General features: G+C 43.7%; 1 protein-coding gene and 1 non-coding gene across 5 annotated transcripts in view; one reads left to right on the top strand and one right to left on the bottom strand.

Moving 5' to 3' along the window:
- The window catches only part of ATM (ATM serine/threonine kinase), an 81574-nt gene that overhangs the window by 45303 nt on the left and 10886 nt on the right, over positions 1–25385 (top strand). For all 4 annotated transcript variants that reach the window (XR_003753828.2, XM_029047766.2, XM_029047765.2 and 1 more), the window contains 22 exons: positions 121–262; positions 1491–1667; positions 2705–2882; positions 3837–3924; positions 4791–4946; positions 7190–7298; positions 8083–8171; positions 9439–9541; positions 9805–9953; positions 11272–11376; positions 11738–11857; positions 13498–13732; positions 14927–15094; positions 15770–15883; positions 16689–16906; positions 18274–18481; positions 19858–19971; positions 20298–20456; positions 20980–21118; positions 22215–22297; positions 24053–24193; positions 24755–24871. Coding sequence is in view for 3 of the 4 variants with exons in the window: in XM_029047766.2 (XP_028903599.1) it covers positions 121–262; positions 1491–1667; positions 2705–2882; positions 3837–3924; positions 4791–4946; positions 7190–7298; positions 8083–8171; positions 9439–9541; positions 9805–9953; positions 11272–11376; positions 11738–11857; positions 13498–13732; positions 14927–15094; positions 15770–15883; positions 16689–16906; positions 18274–18481; positions 19858–19971; positions 20298–20456; positions 20980–21118; positions 22215–22297; positions 24053–24193; positions 24755–24871 (3112 nt within the window). In the remaining variant the exon portion in view is untranslated. The remainder of the gene's footprint in view (positions 1–120; positions 263–1490; positions 1668–2704; positions 2883–3836; positions 3925–4790; positions 4947–7189; positions 7299–8082; positions 8172–9438; positions 9542–9804; positions 9954–11271; positions 11377–11737; positions 11858–13497; positions 13733–14926; positions 15095–15769; positions 15884–16688; positions 16907–18273; positions 18482–19857; positions 19972–20297; positions 20457–20979; positions 21119–22214; positions 22298–24052; positions 24194–24754; positions 24872–25385) is intronic.
- Positions 13116–13253, bottom strand: LOC114806000. The gene has a single exon (XR_003754131.1). It is a non-coding gene; the product is annotated as a small nucleolar RNA SNORA7 (small nucleolar RNA).

The following is a 25385-nucleotide window of genomic DNA, read 5'->3' as shown; positions in this document are numbered from 1 at the left end:
CATAAATGCATTTTTTACTATAATTTTTGAGCAGTTTGTCTAGATAATGTACGTTGAGCAGTAAACCAAGCGCAGTGTAACGTAGATCGTGTCAACGGTGTGGTTGTGTTTTCATTTCAGCGTCAAAGTACGATCAGCCGCCGTCGCCTGTTTAAAGAATATTTTGGCCACAAAAACGGGACATGAGTTTTGGGAGGTTTACAAGACTACAGCTGACCCTATGCTAATGTATCTACAACCTTTCAGAACATCCAAGAAAAGGGTAAATGGCTTCTTGTTTTTCTACACATGAGAATGCAAACGAATTTTGTTGTTTTGAATTCAAGGATTGGACAATATCTCAAATATTCAATTTAGCCATTCAGTCAGCTTACTATTTCTCCAGAACACCCCCCCCCCCCAGTCAGCTACAGGGCTAGAGCTGTTGTGAAGCCCAGCTCGACTGCTTTAATTAGCACACCACTGATGAATTACTTTCCAGGCCTGTGAGAACTGGTGAGTTCTTTTTCTTGAACAGCCAAGACAGGCTATAGACTTTCTCTGTGTGGTATTAGCTGACGGACCTGAATCTTCGGCAGCACTCCCCCTTACCAGCCCGGTTTCCCAACTGGTTGGCCACCGTCGTGAGACACCTCTATTGGGCAAGGAAGTCCTTATTTCCAGGACCAAAGCCGTGCTTCTGGGTTTTAGTCGTGGCTCGTACGAGAAGGAGATAGCCTTGCTAAGGCCGAGCCATCTGGGCTGAAGGTTTCCGACTTAGGTCACCCCATGAGGTTGCAGAAACTTTGCCCCGTGGAAATTTTGAAAGATAGCTGGCTAATAATGATAATTATGGTGCTTGTCAAGCACTTACTGTGAGCCAAGCACTGGTCTAACTGCTGGGGTAGGTACAAGTTAATCAGGTCAAAGTCCCTGTCCCACATGGGACTCACGTTCTTATCCCCATTTTACAGATGAGGGAACTGAGGCAGGGAGAAGCGAAGTGACTTCCCCAGGGTCTCACAGCAGACGTGTGGCAGAGCCGGGATTAGAACCCAGGGCCTTCTTGACTCCCAGGCCCATGCTCTAGCGACTAAACCACGCTGCTTCTCACGCTAGTGAGGGCAACAATGACCCCAGGAGCGCCTAAGTTAGGGCGCTGCATCGGCCCTATGTTCCGGTCACTTTGGCTGTAAAGACATTTAAAAAAAACTTGGAAGATACCTGTAATGTCCCAGCCTGCCTGCATGCCCTTTGAACTCTGTCATTCCAGTGGGAATGTTTCTGGAAGGGACGAGAGAGAGCGAGGGATGCTGTGCAAACCACTATCAGTACCATCGGTTCCTTCCCACAGAATTTTGGTGCCAAAGTCTGAGAACCAAAGTTAATCCCTCATTCTCGAAAGAAGACTCCGTCTTCACCATTTCCATAACTGATTAATTCATCCCGGTTCCTTTGGGCAGGGAATAGGAGCAAATAAATATCTGTGTGTTTGTTTTTTTTCCTGCTAGTTTTTAGAAGTACCCAGAATTGAAAGGGACAATCCTTGGGAAAGCCTAGATGATTTAAGCTTGTGGATTCCTCAAAATGGAGATCACGAACATTGGATCCGAGTGCTTACTTGCACCCTTTTGGACAGCGGCGGAGTAACAAGCGACGTTCTTCAGTTATTAAAGCCAATGTGTGAAGTAAGTGGTGTGTATTGCTGTCTTCAAAATTCTTCCGGGTGGAATCCCATACCACAGCCTTTATTTTCCTCTCTGTCCATTACCTTTTTCTTTGTTGGCTCTCTCTTGAAGTAATTCCCTTACTTCAGTGGACTCCTGCTCTGCATGCCTCTGGGTTTCTAGGTTTTATTCCAAATTATGCAGTTCTGTGTTCTGTGTAACTTGTATATACAGAGCCTCTCCTAGGAGTGGTTCTGAATTTACTAAATCCTTAGCAGTGCGGAAAAAAGTAGCAGTAGCATGTATTGAGCACCCACTTATCAGTAATATGGTTTTTAATGGTATTTGCTAAGCGCTTACTCTGTCAAAGACTGTTCCAAGCACTGGGGTAGATAGAGGTTAATCAGGTTGGACGTAATTTCTGTCCCATAGTCTAGGTAGGAGGGAGTTGGGTTTAATCCACATTTTATAGTTGGAGAAACTGAGGCACAGAGAAGCTCGGGGACTTGCCCAAGGTTTCACAACAAGCAGTGGGAAGAACCAGGGTGAGAAACCAGGTCCTCTGACTCCCAGGCCCGTGCTCTTTCCACTAGGCCATGCTGCTTTTGGTGGAGTGTACCGTGCCGGGCACTGAAGTACAGAATAGTCAGATGGCGTGTTCCTTGCCCACAAGGAGCTTACCTTCTAATGGGAGAAGACAAGCCCGTGGAGCATTCGTATACATACCTGCAGATACGTATCTTTAAACGCTAAGGGGGACGCTCGCGAATGAAGTTCAGAAAAGTGTGAGACTTAAATAAAGAGATGATAATAGCTCAGGGTGCTGGCATTGAGGTAGGGAGTATCCTAGTGACAATACTGATTTCCTAGCATTTTTTATTACCATTTATTATTTCATGCCTTTCAGTCGCATTAGAATTTTTTGGTTTCTCTGCTTTCCCAAGTTAACAGCGTATCCCACCAGTCATTTATACGGGCTACAAAGCAGTCGCAAAGATTGAGAATGTTAGGCAAGAAATGTTATTTTCCCCTGAACTTTATATGTTTGTGTATTCTAGGTGAAAACGGACTTTTGTCAGAATGTGTTACCCTACTTGATTCATGACATTTTGCTGCAAGACGCAAATAAATCGTGGAGAAATCTCTTGTCTACACATATCCAAGGATTCTTTACTCATTTTTTCAAATATTCCACGCAGTCTAGCCGATCGGCTACCCCTGCAAATTTAGATTCAGGTACTGATAAGTTCTGTTTGATTTTTAAGAGAATTATTGCAATAAAAGTAATGGTATTTGAGTTCCTAATTGGGCATGGTGCAGTGTGCTTGGTATGTGTTTCCAAAGTACAGAGCAAAAAATTTCCACTCTCTCTGCCGACAAGGAGAACAAATTCAAATACATTGCAAATAGAGTAATTATTGAGCCTATAGTTGAACAAACATATATATACAAGAATGTGGAGCGTGAGTATAAATAAACACATAAATGCTAGGCTTGGGTTTGTCCATCAGTGGTATTTATTGAGTGCTAACTGTGCAGAGCCCTGTCCTAAGCACTAAGCGTGATGGCAATTCATTGGGAAGGTTACTAGGATTAGAAAATTGATGAATTCACTTTTATTATGATGGATGGCTAGGCACCTACACGTTTTCCATCACTAGTAGAATGAACTTCAGATACCATTTCCAAAGTTCATTGGAGCGGAACTACTCTCGGGGTGTGATCATTAGCAACCTCATTATAATGTGGCATTGATTCCTAATCAGCGTGGCTCAAGAGTTCATGCTCAAGGAAAACAAGTATTTCTCATTTTATCCACAGTAATAACATTTAATGCGAGTAATCTGGAATGCATTTACCTAGTAGCTGGGTCACTTTTTTCAACAAATCAAAGAACAAAAGTGATGCAGTCCATTAGCTACCGAACACTCTTTTGTAACAAAACGGTTCTGGGCCTCTTCTCTCCCTCTGCTGTCCTAATAGAAGTGAAATATGCACACAGCTCTCTTATTGATTTTAAGTGACTGCAAAGTGACAATTCAGGGAGTGTCATTTCCCCACCAGATCTCAGAGAGGGTATGTTTGCACTCTCCCAGACCCAAAGGGAAGAGTTAAGCTGAAAATTTTTCACTTGAAATTTGCATCCGATAAAAAATAAAAGAAAGCCCATGGATCGTATTTTGCTTCCAGAACCAGAGCTCCTGGTGCGAGCACGCTTGGATAAAAAGTCACGGCGGACAATGCTCGCTATTGTGGACTACCTGAGAAGACAGAGGCGGTAATTTGTGGTTTGGGGTTTTTTTTTTCTTTGCCTTTGCTGTGTTTTAAATGCTCTGGTTGAAACAGTGGCATAATTTTTAGCTTCTCCAAAGATTGTCCTCCTTGGTCCTTCTTTAAGATTGCCCAGTCTACCCTTTAGATACCTCACTCTACTTGGGTTTTTGAACTAAGGAAGGCTACTCTTACTGTATTCTGATGTATAATCTTATGGGAAGAGTGTTACCTTGCTCGAGAAGGGGCTTGGAATAGGAGATGGGAACAAAATTAAAAAATAAAAACTTTTTTTATTTTTTAAATCAAGGTACTTTGCTTTTCTCCTACATTAACCATTTCATTGGTCCCGCTAAGGAAATTTTATCCGTAGAGGGGAGTCTCCTGTTCAGTTGGGTGAAGGAATATTTCCAAATTTCCAAGCACTGTAATAAAATGATCCACTCTCATTAAGTTTCTCAAGTAAGCTCGTCGTCAGGGCATTAATGGTTCTCTGCTGAGCTATGAATTGTGAAAGGGATTGGATATTTTCAACTGTTGTATTTCATTCTGGCTTCAGGTCAGCTCCACAGTCCAGAGGATTTGTGAGAATGAAATATGCCACTGTTGGTAGTGCAAGTTGTTCAGAGGCCAACAGAGGTTGTTCGGAGGCTAATCACAGACGTCTACCTAGCTAGCTGCATCTCTGCCCAGAAGGCCTTTCCCTGTAAAAATGGATTATTCAGTAGTATTTATTGAGCGCTTGTGCAGAGCACTGTACTAAGCGCTTAGAATGTACAGTTTGGCAACAGATAGAGACAATCCCTGCCCGTTGATGGGCTTGCGGTCTAATCAAAGAAATGGGCCAGTGACTCCCACTTTCTTTTTCCTCAGACCTCATTCAAAGACAGTGTTTGATGACACTTTCTGGCTGGAGTTGAATTATCTTGAGGTGGCCATGGCGGCCCAGTCCTGTGCGGCTCACTTCACAGCACTACTCTACGCAGAAATCTATGCCGATAAGAAAAACTTGGATGACCAGCAGAAAAGGTAAAGGAATTTAGAATTTTTGGTTCTCCACACCTCTTCTAAAGCAGGCTTAATTTACGTCATTGAAATGTATAGCATTGCAACACATATATGTCCATATATATATATATATATATCTCCACTATACATTTCACTATTCTATTCATTTCATATATATATAAAATTGTATGTATGTGAAGGGATAGGAGCATGCTTCAATTTTCAAAGAGAAATGATTCCGTTGGCAAAAGCCAGACAGGAAGGCATCTTGCCTTGGAAAATGGAGAATTGTCGACTTCAGTTGTGATGTGGCATCATTAACTAAGTTTAAAGTCTCACTGAAGCAATCAACCAATTGTATTTATTGAGCGCTTACTGTGTGCAGAGCGCTGCTCTAAGTGTTGGGAAGAGTACAGTATTACAGAGTTGGTAGACACGTTCCCTTCCTATAAAGAGTTTACAGTCTAGAGGAGAAGATAGGCATCAATATAAATAAATTATGGTTAGGTAGTACATGAGTTCAGTGGAACTGAGGGTGAAAAAAGGTACAAATCAAAGTGCAGGGGTGATGCAGAAGAGAGTGGGAGAAGAGGAAATGAGGGCTTAGTCAGGGAAGGCCTCTTGGGGAAGGTGTGCTTTTAATAAGGCTTTGAAAATGGGGAGAGTGATCGCCTGTCGGATGTGAAGGAGAAGAGGATTCGAGGTCAGAAGCGGGACTCGGAGAAGGGAGGCAGCGAGATAGGTGAGGTGGAGGTACAGTGATATTAAAAGAGCAACGGTTGCGGGCTGGGTTGCAGTAAGAAGTCTGAGAAGTGAGGTAGGAAGCGTTCGAGTACTTTAAAGTCAATGGTGAGGAGTTTCTTTCTGATGCGGAGATGGATGGGCGACCACTGGAGGTTCTTGAGGAGGGGGGAAGTTAGATTGAATGGTTCTGTGGAAGAGTGATCCGGGCAGCAGAGTCAGGAGGCAAGGAGGTCAGCGGGGAGGATGAGACAGTAGTCAGGACGGGATAGTGCTTGGATCAACATGCACTTCGTCCAGGGCTCTGCCCACAGTAAGCGCTCAATAAATACGATCGAATGGATGAATGGATGAACACGGTAGCAGTTTGGATGGAGGGGAAAGGGCGGATTTCAGTGGTGTTGCGGAGGTTGAACCGACAGGACAATTGGCAGATTGAATATGCGGGTTGAATGAGAGAGATGAGTCGAGGATAATGCAATGTTACGGGTTTGTGAGACGGGGAGGATGGTGGCACTGTCTACAGTGATGGGAAAGTCAGGGATAGGGCAGGATTGGCGGTGAAGCTTTAGGGTTGTTTTGGACGCGGTAAGTTTGAGGTGTCGGCGGGACACCCAAGTAGAAATATTGTTTCCATAACGCTTTAAAATGAAATGAAATTTTCTCTCACTTCATCATCATCTCATACGCAAATAGTTGAGAGATACAGCATAGCTATTGGTAAGAGCACGGGCGTGGGAGTCAGAGGACACGGGTTCTAATCTCGGCCCCGCTTTTTGTCTGCTGTGTGACCTTGGGCGAGCCAATGAACTTCTGTGCCTCAGTTACCTTATCTGCAAAATGGGGATTAAGACTGTGAGCCCCACGTGGGACGACCTTGGATCTACCCCAGCGCTTAGAAAAGTGCTCTGCACTTAGGAAGCACTTAACAAATACCATAACCATTATTATTGAACTGAAGAGGCAAAGTGTTTATAGCCTTTCTGACCCATCATGTTTTCTTGATTCCACATTTGGCAATTTTTCCAAGTTTTAGTTTCTTGTTCTTCAAATGTGGATGTTACTCAGGGCTCATTATGGGCAGGGAATATGTCTGTTTATTGTTATATTGATGTTATAGAGTGCTCTGCAAACAGTAAGTGCTCAGTAAATACAATTGAATTGTATTAAATACTAATACATCTTTAGCTATTAGGTCTTGAACCGTTAACCAGTTGATAAAGACTTCGTCATAAATACATCAAGGGGAGGAAGCATCTACTTTTCTTGATGTGGTCCGAATGTATAGTCAATATCAAAACATAACAAAGAAGTTTGGGGTATAAATTGTTTTGTATTTAAATTGCCTAGTTTAATATTGGCTATCTAAGATTTCATTAGGTTTCTGCAGCACTCAAATCACAGGGTCTTATTCTTCCAAAAGATCGAGTGGTGGTATTTCATAGAACCTAAGGCAAAAAATTAGCCCCTCTCATAGGTGTGCTCCCTTGTATAAAACAGCTTTTTTTCCTCTTTTTTAAAAGAACCGCTTTCCCAGCAAGCCGAAGTCCAATGTTTGAAGAAGGAAGTCAAAATACCACAATTTCCAGTTTGAGTGAGAAAAGTAGAGAAGAAACCGGAATAAGTTTACAGGTGAGACAGCCTGACGTGCGTAATCGGATTCCTAATATGAAGCAGTGAGCAGGGGAGAAAATTAGATTTTAAGCCCCGTGTGGAATAGTGGACTGTTAGATCTAGCCCAGCACCTAGTAGGAGCCATAATTATGAGGAGTAACTAGAGGAGAGGAAGGTCACGTGCAAGATATTCGACATGAGTGTCAGTAGGTAATTTTGCTAAAGAGAGAGTGAAAGCCAGAACCATTAGCCCATTTGGGCAGATGAGATAGACACCCAGCTCCAATTCTTCAGTAACGAAGGTGTCGTGTGCTTACAGGACTCCACATTAAGAAAAACTATTGCTGTAGCAGGCACCCCATACTAGACACCGCTCCCAGGTCCACAGACAATTCTTCCGGTACCATCGTGCTCTCTCTGAAGAATGTCCTCCAATCTTACTGTCACATTCCACCCGAAACACACACGTAGTGAAAACCTGTGTCCTGGCAGAACTGAGGGCAGCGTGATTAATTGCTAACTCTGGAACTCCCAACTTAATGGCTGCCAACACCTTCGTAACTGGTACAACCGCAGCACTTTCTCTGCTATGACAAGTTGGTATAAGGAATGATTTCCTGAATTGTTTCGACTTTTCTATTGGGATTTCACCTATAATGTGCAGCTATAATGTTGGAATTTGTCCAGGTAGCGGATTACCTACATGTATCCTATACACGTAGTATTGTGTAGTTTTGGTTCCTGATTTCTGAATGGAATTTCCTTGTCCGTTCTCTTGCTGTTTTGTGGTGTGATGTGTTAGGATCTCCTCATGGAAATATATAGAAGTATAGGAGAGCCTGATAGCCTTTACGGCTGTGGTGGAGGGAAGATGTTGCAGCCCCTAGCAAGGTAATCCTTTCTGATATTTTTAATGTTACTTCTGATCTTTACAAAAGATATCCCAAATGCCACCCCCTTTTTCTGTGTTTAAGTTGCTGATTAGTCTCATCTTTTACATCCGTTAAGAGTCCGGTCGTAAACAGTGCATGAATGAGCTGTGGTCCTGATTTAACATTTGCTTGACTCGCTCCAATTTATGATTTGTTATTTGGGATTAGTCGGTAATCCCGATAACCAGTGTCGATCTTATGATTGAGTGTCCTCTTGGACTTTTCATGCAGCACCAGCTCCATGAGCTCGGGCGTGGGGAAGAAAGAGTTCTTGTCGCCTTCTCCGAGTAATCTCAGTCCCTTACATTTATGCTTTCATTCTTCAAACACTTTCAGTTGTTTTCAAGAGAAGTAGAATAATGGCCAAACTTTCCTTTCCAATTCCGTCCCTTCCCAGTCTCGTAGGATTCCTGTCCCCTTCCCTCGGTACCCTTGCTGAGGCAAGACTGCTTTCAAAATCTACCCCTCCCTCTAGACCTCTGACCCTAGACCTTTTCACCTTCTAAAATCAATTGTGCCTACAGTCCTTCCTTTACACCCCTACTTTTCACCTCTCACTCTCTATTGGCCCCTTCCCCTCTGCCTTCAAACTCCCCCACGTCTCCCCTTTCCTAAAAAAAATAAAAAGCAAAAAACTTACCTTGACCACCTTGCACCACCAGCTTTGGTCCCGTCTCCCTCCCCCGCCTCTTATCCAGACTTCTCGAACACGTTCCCTGCCTCCGTTTCCCCTCCTCACGCTCCCTTCACAACCTCTTATCATCCATTTTCTGAAGCCCTCTTCACTGAAATGGCCTGCTCCAGGATTACCAATGACACTAATCTTCCTTTATCCTTTTGGCTACTGTCTTCACCATGGGCCACGCTCTTGGTTTTGCTGCCATGATTCTCGCTCTGTTCTCCTCTGTCTCCCCCTGAGAGGAAGGATTGTGAGAGGTGAATTACCTTTATAATAAGTGCACTTGACAGAAGCAAATTAGAGAAGGCCACAGCCAACTACAGCTCTATAAACACACACACAGGTATTAAACGATTAAAGCGGTGGGATCAAGTGAGATGGGGAGAGAGTCAGACTGACCAGGGGCCTCAGAATGCCCTGATATGAGGATGTATCGTGTCGATTAGAAGACTTTCAGAACGTTTTCCCAAGAGGCTGTTGGTGGTGGGCTATGGAACTGCATTGTAAATTGGTTGCTATCCTAAAATAAATTATTTTTAAATCATAGGATACGAACTTACGAGCATGAGGCAATGTGGGGGAAAGCTCTCGTAACGTACGATCTCGAGACAACACTGTCCCCGTGTACCCGCCAGGCAGGAATAATAGAGGTGAATTTCTGTTCCTTCTCTCTCTTTCTCTGTTTCTCTCTCTCCGTGTCTCTCTCATCAAGCTCTCACCAACAGACCATTGTGCTCTTTATGGCTTCTCTGTGTCACTAGGCTGTGACACAATCTACACATTCAGTAGCTGCCGTTAGCGAGAACGGGAGGGTTAAAAAGTTGGAATGTGTATTTTGAAAGGAATCTTTCTATCACCTCTTCCATTCGCTAATCTGTGTCCACTTTCTTCTCGTTCTGCCCCCCACACATAGGCCCTTCAGAATTCTGGACTGTGCCATACTCTCTCTACATACTTAAAGGGGCTGGACAATGAAAATGAAGAGTGGTGTGCTCAGCTACACGAGCTTCGTTATCAGGCAGCTTGGAGAAACATGCAGTGGGATCTCTGTACCCCCAGCAAGTAAGAAACTTCCCGTTTTTTCCCCCATGAATTCATTTCACGCACTGGATGCTAGCCTACTTTTTGGTGTGTGGAGAAAGCAAATTATAATGTGCTTAAAAGTACGGAGGCCCAAAACTGGTAAGAAGCAATGAAACGGGGCTCGCATTCCCTTCCTCTCCTTAAAGACTATTCAGTGAGGAAAAAGGCAAAATGAATAAACTGAATTTAGGATATGCCAAGAAAGGCAGCACATGAATATTTTTAGTCTGGGAGGTGCAGGGCGACCAAAGGAAGGAATTATGTTAAAATGCATCATCCTCCCCTCTCCCTAGCCATCCAAACCTAGACACTTAAATTTGATGTACTTTTTTTTAATGGCATTTATTAAGCACTTACTGTTTGCATAAAAATAATTTTCCATTTTTTACTCCTGGAAATATTGTGTACTTTTCATATATTTTAATTAATTGTGTCCTCCAGCAAAATTATATCAGAATTTGGTTGAAGTTTTGATTCTGTCCTCAGGTTGGCAAAACTAAAAATTGCTCATATAGAACAAAATGCACAAACTGAACAAATGACTGAGATATCATAGTCCTTTCTTTGGCCACCATATACCATGGAGGATTCTGTGTGGGTCCTGTGATCAGAATTCCCAACAATTAAGTAATAATCTTGGGCAATTTAATTCAAAGGATATGAAGTTTAGGCAATCAGAGAGTCGTATTTATGGAGCGGTTACTGTGTGCAGAGCCCTGTATTAAGCACTTGTCTTGCTTATGCCGTCGCGTCGTCTTCGACCCTTAGCCATGCCATGGACACATCTCTCCCAGAACGCCCCATCTCCACCCGCAATCCTTCTGGTAGTGGATCCACAGAATTTTCTTGGTAAAAGTCCGGAAGCGGTCTACCACTGCCTCCTTCCGCACAGTAAACTTGAGTCTCCGCCCTCGACTCTGTCCCGAGCCGCTGCTGCCCAGCACGGGTGAGATTTGACTTGTAGCAGATGGCCTTCCACTCGCTAACCACTGCCCAAGCCAGGAATGGAATGGACAGGCCTCTGCTTGACTCTCCCGTAGTCGAGACTGTTAGGGTACTGGAAACTCTCCAGGTGTGACCCCGAGAGGAGATTAAGTACTTGGGCAAGTATAATACGGCAGAGTTGGTAGACACTTCCTGCCCACAACTAGTTCACAGACTAGAGGGCCAAGATAATTGAGTGCTTTAAACGACATAATATTTTGCTGGCGGATAGTGTATCCGAGCATTATAGGATTCCCAAAGCTGTTAAAAATGCAAATTAACCTCTCTTTTTTTCCTTTTCAAAAATCTTAAGAAAGGAGATAGAAGAACCTGGCTACCATGAATCTCTGTACCAGGCTTTGCAGTCTCTAAGAGATAATGAGTTCTCTGCATTCTCTCAAACCCTCAAATATGCCAGGTAAAAAGGAAATGCCTGCATCATCTTTTCTTAAATTTCCTGTTTCCTGTTGGACCCTTTAAATTTGAGCAAAATACAATCGATCGTGAAGCGGGATCTCTAGATTTCTAGGCACCCAGTAAGTGCAGTAATATCTCTCGATGATCATTGTTCATAACTACATTTTGTAAGTTAATCGCGGAATACATTCTGTGGGTTGGAATTCCTTTGATCTCAGTTTGTTTACGATGTCTCTCTCCAGCTGGGCCCCAAAATATACTCTGTTGTCTTCTGTTGCCATTGAAATTATGTCACACATGGGCCTTGCATCTTAAAAAGGGATTTCTAAAAAGAACTAGACATTTTTCTGCTCTATGACCAGGGTGAAGGAAGTGGAAGAGCTGTGTAAAGGCAGCCTGGAATCTGTATATTCCCTCTACCCCGCACTCAGTAGATTGCAGGCTATTGGAGAGTTGGAGAAAATCGGACAACTTTTTCTCAGGTATGTCTAGATCCATTTGACATCTTGCAAAAGTATCCAAAATTCATAGTCTTACCATTTCCTTGTAAATGATTTTTTATGTTAGATTACTTCTAATATATCTAATATAATATTATTTCTGACATTCTTACCATTATCTCTAGACTTTTAGCTCGCTGTGGACAGGGGATGTATCTACCAGCTCTGTTATATTGTACTCTCCCAAGCACTTAATACAGTGCTCTGCCCACCGTACACATTCAATACGTATGATTGCTTCAATCAGTTGTATTTATTGAGCACTTACCATGTGCAGAGCATTGTACTAAGCGCTTGGAAGTATCCAGAACAACAAAGTTAGTGATCACATTCCCCGCCCACAACAAGCTCACAGTCTAGAGGAGGAGACAAACACTAAATAAATAAATAAATCACGGACGTGCACGTAAGTGCTATGGCGCTGAGGGAGAGGTGAATAAAGGGAGTAAATCAGGGTGACGCAGAAGGGAATGGGAAAAGAATAAATGAGGTTTTGGTCAGGGAAGGCCTCTTGGAGGAGATGTGCCTTCAAAAAGGCTTCGAAGGTGGGCATAGCGATTGTCTGTCTGATATCCAGACCAGAGGCAGGATGTGGACGAGCGGTCGGCAGTGAGATGGCCGAGATGGATGGACAGAGAGTAGGTTGACATTAGAAGAGTGAAGCGGGTGGGCTAAGTTGGTAGCAGAGCAGCGAGGTGAGGTAGGAGGGTGCAGGGTGACTTGAGTGCTTTAAAGGCAGTGGGAGAGTTTCTCTTTGATGTGGAAGCGGATGGGCAACCCCTGGAAGGTCTGGAGTAGTGGGGAAATGTGGACTGAATGCTTTTGTAGAAAAATAATCCAGGTGGGAAAGTGAAGCATGGACTGGAGTGGGGAAAGACAGGAGGCTGGGAGGGCAGCGAGGAGGCTGATAAAGTAATCAAGATGGGATTGGATAAGTGGTAGGTGTTTGGATGGAGAAAAAAGCGGACATTCGCGATGTCGTAAAAGTTGAATCAACGGGATGTAGTAATAGATTGACTATGTGGGTTGAATGAGAGAGACGAGTCAAGGATGGTCCAATGTTACCGTCTTTTGAGCCAGGAAGGATGGTGATGCTGTCTACAGTGTAGGGAAAATTAGGGGGAGGACAGGGTTTGGTGGGAAGATAGAGTTCTGTTTTGGACATGTTACAGTTTGAAGTGAGAGGAGGACATCCAAGGAGAGGCAGGAGGAAATGTGAGACCAGCACAGGTGAGTTTTGACTTGTGGCAGATGGCCTTCCACTCTCTAGCCACTGGCAAAGCTAGGAATGGAATGGACAGGACTCAGCTTGACTCTCCCTCTCGTAGCCGAGACTGGTAGAGGACTGGAAACTCTCCAGCTGCCACCCTGAGAGAGGAGCACTTTTGTACATATCCATAATTTCTAATAATATCTGTCTCCCCCTCTAGACTGTAAACCCCCTTGTGGGCAGGGAAAGCCTCCAAGCACTTAATATTTAATAAAGCAGTCAAAAAGTGCTATTGATTGATTGGTCGATTGATTCCCTTAGATGGGAATCTTTTAGGGCCAGCTGATCTTCTAAGCCATTTCATTTTATTTGGGTGGCATTGCTTGAGATCTCATGGACTCTGTGGTTTCAGGTCTGACCCCGATAAACAGCTCCCCGAAGTTTATTTGAAGTGGCAGAGACAGTCCCAGCTTCTCAAGGACAGTGACTTTGGTTTCCAGGAGCCCATCATGGCTCTGCGAACAGTCATCCTGGAGATCCTGATAGAAAAAGAAACAGAGCATTCCCAGAGAGAATGTGTTAAGGACATTCTCACAAAACATCTAGTGGAACTCTCCACGCTGGCTCGGACTGCCAGAAACACCCAGGTAATTTTTTTTAATTTTTTTAAGATACCTTTCTACCACTTTATTGCTCAGTTATAACCCGTTCCATCTTAGTTCTTGAGAAATCCTTTCAGGCTGTCCTAAAATTATGGGAATCACTAACTCCTAGGACAATACTCTTTTTAGATGCTCTCCAGTCACCTTGATCCAGGGCCCGGTGCTACCCAGCAAATGGTTTTGCTGGGCATTATTGACCTGCCTAGTGGGTAGCCATGGATCCCAGTTTCTGTGTCAGGTGCCCTAATTAAGTCAATTAAGCATATCTATTGAGCGCTTAAACTGTGTGCAGAGCAGTGTACTAAGTGCTTGGGAGAGTACAATATAATACAGTGGGTAGACACTGCCCACAGTGAGCTTACAGTCCAGAGGACAGTCTAGTATTTGAATCAAAAGATCCTCTCGCACTTAGTTTTACAAAATAACAATGAAGTAGAAAGGGCTGCATTTGTAGCAGGGAAAGAAACATGACCTTTGAAAACTGCCGGAGTGTTCTCTGAGACAAGCTCCCTCTGTCCTCAGGTCTAATTTGGGCAAGGGGGGCGGGTCCGAGTGCGATTAGTAAGTTCACTTGAAATATAAGTATTTGCCACTCCGGTTTCCTCTTTCTCCCTCTCCCTTTCACACTCTCTGTCCTTATTCCTTTCTCTCCTTTTCTTTTGCTTCCTGTTTTCTCCGTCACTTCCTCCTCCTCCTTTATCCTCTCCCTCCTATTGTGATTGAGGTTGGAAAAGGCTCTAGCAATTTAAGATACGGAACGAATTTGAGCATGTTTAAATTGCAAAATTTCAGCACACTAGAAATAGGTAGAGTCTTGAACCTTTAGCCTGCGTACGTCTTAAACTGCTGTTGGCTTCTAAGGGAGTTTACTGATGACCAACTGCAAATTCATTTTGAAGTTACCGAGTATGGGGACGAGCCAGGCTCTGGATTCATTCCAAGCACATCCAGAAATGTTAATTCCCGTCGGGGTACCTCGTTACCAAACTTTAGGCTGGAAAACATTTTGACTGTTAGTCCTGAAAATCCTGTAGTTCCTTCCTTAAAGTTGTGGGGCTTTCTATTTAATAGTAAGAAGTCCAGGGAAGGTCATTTTTGAACGGGAAGGGGATGTTGTTAAAGGAGCGGGAAAACTTACTAGAAGAGTTCGTTCTTATGGATGTCACTGTTTAATTTCAGCTTCCCGAAAGAGCAATGTATCAAATCAAACAGTACAATTCAGCTAGAAGCGAAGCCTCTGCGTGGCAGCTAGAGGAAGCTCAAGTTTTCTGGGCTAAAAAAGAGCAGAGTCTTGCTCTGAATATTCTAAAACAGATGATCAAGAAGCTGGATTCAAATTGGTCAGAGGTTGGTTGCTTTTTGTATTGACTTTGAAGACTGGGATAGGGTTTTATCGTCGGAAAGAAAAGGGAAAGTTCAGCACTCAGCAAAAAGTAATTGCGGGTAGTCTTAAATATGAATCTCTGGAAAAGTTGATAATTAGGAAAATTTCATCTTAAAACATTGATTAGATGGAAAGCTGTTCAAATATAGTGGTAGTATGGTAGATTCTGTGACCCCATATTGTAAAGCATTTGAAAAATTTTTAACTAATATTAAATGCAAAGGAATACTGATGAGTAATATCAGTTGATGTTGCTATGTTTAGGGCAGCGCTTCTGTGGCCGTAATTGTGTTTATTTGATGAGTTCTGGAGCTATAAATTAGAAGCGGCAGTGACATTTTAACTTCCCAACATTCTGTAGTACCTATCCTCTGAAAAGCTCAAGAACTTTATGGACCATCAAGCACTATAAGATTGAAAACATGAAAAAGCAGGGTAGTAAGTGCTTAAATATCATTTTTTTTTAAAGTCCAGTGTTTGGCACATAGTAAGCACTTTATTATTATTATTACTATCATTTTTAAGCGGCCTGTTATCAAAGAGTGGTGATTGCGATGGGAGGGTGGATTTTTTTTAAGCCTTTTATTTTGTACCAAATATCCTTTTGTTGAAAAACTAATCCTTTTTCCCATGTCAAGAATGATTCACGCCTACAGTTAATACACACAGAGTGTTTGAGAGTCTGTGGAAACTGGTTAGCGGAAACATGCTTGGAAAGCCCGACAGTTATCTTGAAGAAATATTTAGAAAAGGTGAGACCTTTTTAAACAATCTTTGATTCATCCTTTGTTCATAAATCTAAGGATTTTTGTAATTCCCATCCGTATGCCGTTTCCCAGCACTTAGTAAACACTATTAGTACTGCCTAAGAAAGCACTTGATAAATATTATACCCCTACTATATTTTAGTCCCAAACTATTTTTATATGCCCATTCTATAGATAGAGAAATGCTCTCTTTGTGGGAAAGTAGAAAATGGAGCAGAAAATGTGGTCCAGTAAGCTCGTTGTGGGCAGGGAATGTGTCTGTCTGTTGTTATATTGTACTCTTGAGCACAGTGCTTTGCACACAGAAAGTGCTCAATAAATAAGAATGAATGATTGAGTGAGTCATCTCCTGCTTCTCCCTCACCTTTCCTCCCAGTGCAGGAAGAGAAATGTAATAAAAGAAATGTAATAAAATAAGAAATAGAAATCTGACTTTTTTTAAGTGGAAAATGATTGTTTTATAGTCTGTGGTAATAGGTGGACTTTCAGGCATAGCTCTGTGCAATTCCTGATTACTTCTGGATTGCATTTGCGAAAAATCAGAAAAATACTTCATTTGGGTATTTGCAGAGTACAAAAGCACCAAAAAAAATACCAGTATGAAAACACCGTATCCTCAGTCAGACATATTTATTGAGCATTTACTGTGTGCAGAGCACTGGACTAAGCACTTGGGAGAGTACAACAGAACCAGAGAGAGAGTTTTCACCCAGTCGATGTTTTTGTGCTCACACATTTGACACCAACTGAGGTGGTATGTGGCCCTACTGTTGTCTGCCTTTCCTTTCAGGCAGTGGAAATCGCTGGGCGTCGGGACGGAGGCAGCAGCGATGAGTTTAAGAGTGGAAAGCGGAAGGCTTTTCTCTCGTTGGCCCGTTTCTCTGATACTCAGTACCAGAGGATTGAGAACTACATGAACTCATCAGAATTTGAGAACAAACAAGCTCTGTTGAAGAAAGCCAAAGAAGAGGTGGGCCTCATAAAGGAGCACAGGGTCCAGATGAGCAGGTAACTTGAATGACGGCCTCCAGCTCTGGCTAATTAGCAGACAGCGAGGGAGAGATCATTGTGGAATGTGTAATTGTGTAATCTGGGCAAGTGAGAGAATACAGCCGGGCTAGTGAGTTCAGACTGTAGTATTTGAGCTGAGATAATTCATCAGTTACCTAGCTGATAACCTTTACTGGATCGTGAACAAAGGACCACGAGGGAAAAGCCACTTTGGGGAAATAAAAATGATAGTTGTGGTGATGGGGAAACTCTCACTGAGTACGCTCTTTGCTCACCCAAGCTTCAGCCCCACAACACTTATGTATACATTTGTCATTTATTTATATTCATGTCTGACTCCCCTTCTAGGCCGTAAGCTCCTTTGTGGGAGGGGCCGTGTCTACCGACTCTGTTATTTTGTACTTTCCTTATCACTTGGTGCAGTGCTCTGCACACAGTAACCGCTCAGTAGATAAGATCTAGTGATTGATTGCCAGATACTCCACTAAATGCTGGGCTAAGTGCAAAATAATCAGTGGACACAATCCCTGTCCTCACATGGGGCTCACAGTCTAAGGTAATGTGAGAACGGGTATTTCACCCCCATTTTGCAGATGAGAAAACTTTTACAGATGGGAATGACTTTTCTGGACCTTTCGAAGAACAGTAGCGTCAGGAGGATTTGTAGGACGTCCCGAAGCACTGTCCTTCATTTTCTAAGATGATGCTGCCGACACTGAGACTTGTGACTTTTAAGGGGAGGGCAAGCTTTAGTCGCATCACTGCTCCGTAGCAACCAGTCCTTGATGATGTTTCTGGGAGCTCTCAAAAGATGGCTTTCACGGATAATCAATCAATAGTATTCATTGAGCGTCTACTGTGTGTGTCTGCCGCGCACTTGGGAAAATACAGTAGAGGTAGAATTAATCAGTGGTATTTATGGAGGGCGTACTGGGTGTGGAATCAATCAGTCGTATTTCTTGAGCGCTTACTGCGTGCAGAGCACCGTACTAAACACTTGGGTGAGTACACTGTAACAGAGACACGGACACTATCCCCTGCCCACAACGAGCTTACGGTCTAAAGGGGGAGATGGATATGCGTAAATTCTGGATATGTACATAAGTGCTGCGGGGTTAAGGGGGGGGTGAATAAAGGGAGCAGATCAAAATGCAAGGACGACGCAGAAGGCCGTGGGAGGAGAGGAAATGAGGGCTTCGGCGGGGAAGGCCCCTTGGAGGAGATGTATTTTTAATATGGTTCTGAAGGTGGGGAGTGTGAACGATACGAAGAGAGTCTGATACAAAGAGGGAGGGCGTTCCTGGGTGTGGTCGGAGCTCTGTAAATGAGTCGGATTTTCCATTTTTCTAATCCTCCAACACCAGATACACCGTGAAGGTTCAGCGGGAGCTGGAGCTGGATGAATGTGCAATCCGGGCCCTGAAGGAGGATCGGAAACGTTTCCTATGTAAAGCAGTTGAGAACTACATTAGCTGTTTGTTAAGTGGAGAAGAACATGACATGTGGATATTCCGACTCTGTTCCCTCTGGCTGGAAAACTCTGGAGTGTCTGAAGTCAACGTCATGATGAAGGTAAGACCGCCTGAGAGATTCTTTTTGAAACACCCGCTAAAGTGAGCCCTGGTTTTCACATGTCTATTCAAAACTTTATCTTGCACTATTCCCTGGATTAAATTCTCTCCTGATATGTTAGTTTAGATGTGAACTTTTTCAAAAGGACTACACGTTCGAGGACTTCCTCTGGACTATAAGCTCCTTCTCGACTGCTCCATCCCTTTCAAGCTCCATCACTCGCCTGCTCTGTGACCGTGGGCAAGTCATTTAACTTCTCCGTGCCTCCGTTTCCTCACTGGGAAATGGGGATTAAGGGCCTGATCTCCTTCCCTCCCACCCCCTTAACTGTGTGTCTCATGTGTGGCAAGAAACTATGTCCGATCTGAGTGTTTTGTGTCTCCCCCAAAGCTTAGCACAGCGCTTGGCACATAGGCACTTGAACTCCCTAATTATCATTATTAAAGAGGACCGTATCAACATTTGACCGTCCAATCCATCCCTTTAAAATCCCGAAACAGATGACAAATGCACGGTGTTTCCGCCACTGGCTAGAATCTTCCAAGGTCTTGCATCCCTTTTTTAGAGAGTGGATGAAGAAGTAGGAATAGTGCTACTTTTGAGCACCTACTGTGTGCAATCACTGTGCTAAATGCTTGGAGAACAATGGAATTTAGAAAGATGAAAGGAGGCAAGCCTAATGGAGAGAAGTTCAGAGGTCTGTGGAGGGGTTCAGGAGGAGCTAGCCTACTGTAGGACCCTCTAAATGCAGCCAGCAATGGACGAATTCGTCACTCATGGAAAAACCGCCCCCCTGAAAGCAGATCAGAGTTATACCCCTGCAGTCTCCTGCAGAGCCTCAGTCATTTTACTAGTCCTCATTTATTTAACCTAGCGATGTTACGTTTTGAGTGACTTGAATAAAGCTTGAACGATGTGAAATAAGCAATGTCGGTCATTACATCTATTGCCTGTAAAGAATTTCACATTGGTTTTCAGGGGTTCGATGGGGGAAGACATTCCCCACGCTACTACCGTTCTCCACGCTACTACCGTTCTCGAGGTGTCATTTTGAGAGAAAATGAGCCCACTGTAGTGTGAGATAGTTCTGCAATCTATTCGTGACAGAGTAGTGTGTGTATGCGAGAGAGAGAAAATGTGAATATATGAATTTATATAAAAACGCTGAGGAGAGAGTACTGGGGGTGGGAAGCACAATGAGAGCTATTATGTGATACCACCAAGCTGGGATAAAAGTAGGAAAAAAACCCCTCTTTGTAGGCAAGCAGTGTCTAAACTTTTTTTCGTTCAAAATTATACGTGGTCGTTAATATTTACGTGCAGGTGTATTGTTAACGCAGCTTGGTTTAGAATTCCTGAATTTCTCATTACTCCAGAAAAGCGGCTCAAAGATTCCTTCATACAAGTTTCTGCCTCTTATGTACCAGTTGGCTGCTAGAATGGGAACCAAGATGACGGGAGGACTTGGGTTCCATGAAGTTCTGAATAACGTAAGCCCAAGGATTTTCCTTTGTAATCACACCACGGAAATAAGTCCCTTATTAACGTTGAATGGATCGCGTAGCTCGTGCCGTCCTTTGGAGTAATTTGACTTTGGCATGGGATCCGAATAAATGGGGCACCCTTCTGGAGATGGTTTAATGGGTAACCTTCAACCGTCCATGTATGATTGTCTATGTATGCAATTGAAAATACTGGGAACCAGTGATTCCTAGGAATTAAAGTATTCTTAGCTTCCTCTTGCTCTAAACTTTTTGTTAGCTGTTATTGTAATGTGCCTGTCCCCGGAGTAACTCTTCTTTCCGTTTTTTGACAGCTCATTGCTCGAATTTCCCTAGATCATCCTCATCATACTTTGTTTATTATACTGGCCCTGGCAAACGCAAACAAAGACGACCTTTTGCAAAGTGCAGAGGGAGCAAAGAGAAGCAAAATATCTAAAAATGTGCCGAAACAAATCTCCCAACTTGACATGGTATGTGGGTTTTGCATTTTCCTGTTTGGTTTTGAGATTTTTTTTCACCGGTTTCCCCAAATCCTGCCAGGTTAAATCTCAGAAGAATGGAGACCTCTGGTAAATATGTGTACTTGAAATTAAAGGGAGCATGGAATTTGATTTTCCTAATCATTAAAACTCATTTTTGAAATCATTTTTGAAAGCTTAGTATATAAGCTTCTTCCTCATCAACGTGAGAAGCGGTCCTTGTGAGCCTGAAACGCGTTTATCGACTCTGTCGTATCGAACTCTCCCGGGCGCTAGTACAGGGCTCTGCACAAAGTAAGCGCTCAATAGATAGCACTGTTGGATTATCTAGTCGGGATTCAACGTCAGCTCAGTTTGAAGTGTTATTCCACTGGAAGATTCGCTTTGATCTGCTTTATTGAATGTCCTCTTTGTACCTGGGTGTGAAGTTTCAACCTCTCTGTGAAGTTTCAAGTGGGGCATCTGTCCGAGTCCTTGTTTCCCTAGCAGACCGTTTTCATTTTGCAATTTGCAGAATCGAATGGAGGCCGCCAACAACATCATAAATATCATAAGGAGTAGTCGCGCTCACATGGTCAGAGGTGTTGAGACCCTGTGCGATGCTTATATTACATTAGCAAACTTGGATGCCACTCCGTGGAAAGCTCAGAGAAGTATGTGTCCGAAAGAGCCCTGAGAAGGGACTGTACCCCATGTTAGTAGAGTCTGACCCCGTGAATGGAAACAGAACGCTTTTGCACGGCAGGTGTTCTTTTGTCCCCGTGCACCTTTTGTTGGCGATGCAGTGAAAAAAGCCAGAAGACAAAAGAGCATCAGCACTTAACAGATTAAGTCCCCCTTTCCTCCTCTTCCACTCCCTTCTGCCCTGACTCGCTCCCTTTGTTCTTCTGCCTGCTCAGCCCCACATCAGTTACGTACATACCTGCCGTTATTTATTTATCGGCTCAGCCCCGCCACACTTATGTGCATATCTGTAATTAATTTATTTACATTAACTCTTCCCCTTCCCCATCCCAGACTGTGAGCTCGTTGTGGACGGGGACTGTGTCTGTTTGTTGTTGTATTATACTCTACCAAGTGCTCAGAACAGTGCTCTGCACCCAGTACGCACTCAATACGAATGAATGAATGAATCTCTATGAGGTGTAGCTTAACTCACGGTAGGAACCACAGAACAGTGCTTTGCTGGGATCCGCTTGGCCCTGTGGGTCTCACCAATCCAGTGGCTGGGTTAGATTGGGTCTAGAGTCAGCCTTTATAGGAATGGGGTGAATTCACATTTACTGTTAGGCCACCCGTCTTCCCTCTTCTTTCCTCCCACGGGACTGTTTTTGGCTACCCGAAATACTGGGGCTAAGGTGAGGTAGCATCAGAGCCTATCCAGAGTGGTCTGTCTTCAGATGGGGGAGGAGGAGGCCGGGTTGACCCCCGCCCCCCGGTCAAACTCAGGCCGGACAGTTTGGGCCCAGCTGTACGTTCGATCTGGCTGACACCCAGACCGGAGTCAGTCACTACGGTCCTGGGTCTGGCAGAGACCGGGAGCAACCTGGGCCCTATCGGGAAGGACCAGGAAAGTGGAGTGTACTTGAAATTAAAGGGAGTATGGAATTTAATTTTCCTAATTGTTTAAAACTCATTTTTGAAAGCTTAGTGTATAAGCTTTCCGATAGGGAAGGACCAGAAAAGTGGAGTTCCCTCAGGGCTGTTGTCACAGAATTCACCCCTACACATCCTTTTCTCTGCATGCAGAAGGCATCCGTATCTCGGCTGACCAACCAATCACAAGACTAAAGAATCTGAAAGATGTGGTTGTCCCCACCATGGAAATTAAGGTAAGAACAGCTAAGCGCCGTCTATGCTTCACATTCTTTCTGACTTGTTTCCAAGTTGGGTTGACATCTGTGGGCGAGTCACTTAACTTCTCGGTGCCTCAGTTACCTCCTCTGTAAAATGGGGATTAGCTGTGAGCCTCATGTGGGACAACCTGATGACCCTGTTATCTACCCCAGCGCTTAGAACGGTGCTCTGCACATAGTAAGCGCTTAACAAATACCAACATTATTATTATTATCCCCGAGCCTTCAAGTATCTCCAGTCGTTTCCATCCTTAAAATCTGCGACCTTCCTCCTGGCTTAGGAAGATCAGACAGGCTTCTAGGAGAGGAAAGGTCAGAAAGAGTCGAAATACTTGAGGCTCTCATCACAGTGGGTGAAATTCAAGAAGGTTACGGCAAACAAAACCAAGCATCCCACAGCATTTCTAACTTTCTAAGGCTAAAACTTCAGTGAGATATTACGCTTTGACTTTCTGGCACTCAGGAGTCATTATCACCTCCGTGGGAACTTAGGTGCGCTGTTTAAAATCAATTTCCAGTAAAGTTGAATTTTAAGTAGTTAGAGTTTGTTCTTCAGTCATGCTAACGAAGGACCGATAGCTAAGAGCATTACAGTCAATTTACAGAGATGTCATAATTATGCTTCCCTGTTCTTTGGAACTGCATAAAGAAAACACAAGTTATGATAGGAGTGACTGTGATAGCTGCTTCTCTCTACTTCAGGGCTGTCGTGAAGACAGAACGAGGTATTAAATGTCAGAGTATATCGGGGAGCGATTTTTACAAATTTCCAGTTGAATCATTATTGATATTGATTCGTGATAAATGCGCGTACATTTTACCTGGGTGGGAAATGTAACAAGCAACTGCTATCTTCAAAAAGCAGAACAGCATGTCTCTTTTTAGTGTTGAACTGAAATGTGCTACCGATCTCCGCAGTTCCAGAAGAATGTGGGTACTGCATTTCTGCAGAGCTCCTACCCCCGCATTAGGGAAGATTTGTAATAATAATAATAATGTTGGTATTTGTTAAGCGCTTACTGTGTGCAGAGCACTGTTCTAAGCGCTGGGGTAGATACAGGGGGATCAGGTTGTCCCACGTGAGGCTCATAGTTAATCCCCATTGTACAGATGAGGTAACTGAGGCACAGAGAAGTTAAGTGACTTGCCCACAGTCACACAGCTGGCAAGTGGCCGAGCCGGGATTCAAACTCATGACCTCTGACTCCCAAGCCCGGGCTCTTCCCACTGAGCCACGCTGCTTCCTCAGCCCGTCAGACAGCCGCCTACACCCAACGGTTTCCTCCAGCATCGTGTCCGACTGGGTTCAGGCGGGTTCGTGTTGTCAGAAGAACCGTCCCTCATTCCACCTTCACTTTCTAGCCAAAAAGTGAAGTGAAACACACATTGTGCCAGAATTGAGGGTGATTTATACCCTAGCAAAGGGGGCTTCCTTTTTTTTTTTTCCTGAAGCTGCCCCTTGAAGCAGCATGGCATAGTGGATAGAGCATGGGCCTGGGAGTCAGAAGGTCATGAGTTCTAATCCCAGCTCTCCCACTTGTCTGCCGGGTGATTCTGGGCAAGTCACTTGGTTTCTCTGGGCTTCAGTTACCTCGTCTATAAAATGGGGATTGAGACTGTGAGCCCCACGTGGGGCAGGGACCCGACTTGCTTGTATCCACCCAAGTACTTAGTACAGTGCCTGGCACATAGTAAGCGCTTAACGAATACTACTATTATGATTATTTCTAGGTGGACCCAACCGGGAAGTATGAAAATCTGGTGACTATTTCCTCATTTAAGCCAGAATTCCGTTTGGCAGGAGGCCTCAATCTGCCGAAAATAATAGATTGCGTGGGCTCAGATGGCAAGGAAAGGAGGCAGCTTGTCAAGGTGAGCTCATTGTTGTAGTCATCAAGCTTTATTTTCAAGTGCTGCTGAGTTTTCGATTCCTTTGTTTTGGTTTGACTCTTGGTTTTGTTTTGGTTCTTTTTTTCCATTTCGTTGGTTGTCCAGTTTTTCTTTGGTCGGGGAAAAGGATCGTTTGACAGGAAAATCATTTTCAAATTGAAAATAGATACCATCAGCCGACAATTTCCCCGAGGTCGTCCCTTGCCCTCCCAAGTTCTTTCTATTCCACATCCACTTTTTCTTCCTCCGCTGTTTCTTAGAGGAAATCCCATCCCCTCTACCTTCTTCAAAAGTCTGGCTCCTCTACCTTCTTTCCTTTCTCTCCTGTCATATGTGTACGTAATGAAGCAACGTGGCCTAGTGGCTAGAGCTTAGGTGCTTAGTAAATAGCATTGTTTGGACAGCGGTGACCTCCACAGAGATAAATCCAGTAAGCCCTTCCTCTACTCTCTGGGATTTTAGGATCCTAGAGGAATTCTTGCTTTCTTACTTTGCAGTGGAGAAGTTGCTCTGTAGTAGCATAATCGTATGATTATTTTCAAGGGTCAAGATGACCTGAGACAAGATGCTGTAATGCAGCAGGTTTTCCAGATGTGTAACACGCTACTCCAACGAAACACTGAAACCAGAAAGAGAAAACTGACTATCTGTACTTATAAGGTAAGTGACTATTTACTTCACTACTTCTTCACGGAGGCAGAGAGGAAACTGGTAGCTTTATTGTTTTGCCATTCTGCTTTTTTGCTGTCTCTCTTAAAGCAAGCACTAATGGCTATTCCAGTTTGCTAAGTGCTTACGTTGCCAACGACAGCTTTTCTCTCTGGAAGAAAGTAGTGCGTAGAAAGAAATGGGAACGATGTTTAGCTTGAAACGCATTGATTCTGTGAGCTATCTTTGGTTGGCCGTCATGTTAAGGAGATATTTTGAATGTTCCCATTATGGCAGTGCAGAATTAAGATTGTAATTGTACTAGATAAAAGAACAAGCAGAATCACATTCGGAACAACTCTGGGAAATTTACCTGAATTTCAGGCCAGAAATATCCCAGATTACTGATTGGGGTGACTTTGCGATACTGAGAATGAGGAGCTTATTTATGTAAATGACCTGGGTTTTAGGTTAACTTTTTGAATCTTCGTCTAGCTAATATTTAACAATTCTTTGCCAAAATTAG

The sequence above is a fragment of the Ornithorhynchus anatinus genome, chromosome 20, assembly GCF_004115215.2.
Source record: "Ornithorhynchus anatinus isolate Pmale09 chromosome 20, mOrnAna1.pri.v4, whole genome shotgun sequence".
NCBI classification, from domain to species: domain Eukaryota; kingdom Metazoa; phylum Chordata; class Mammalia; order Monotremata; family Ornithorhynchidae; genus Ornithorhynchus; species Ornithorhynchus anatinus.
Note: the sequence above shows the minus strand (reverse complement) of the source record. Positions and strands in the feature narration are given on the sequence as shown.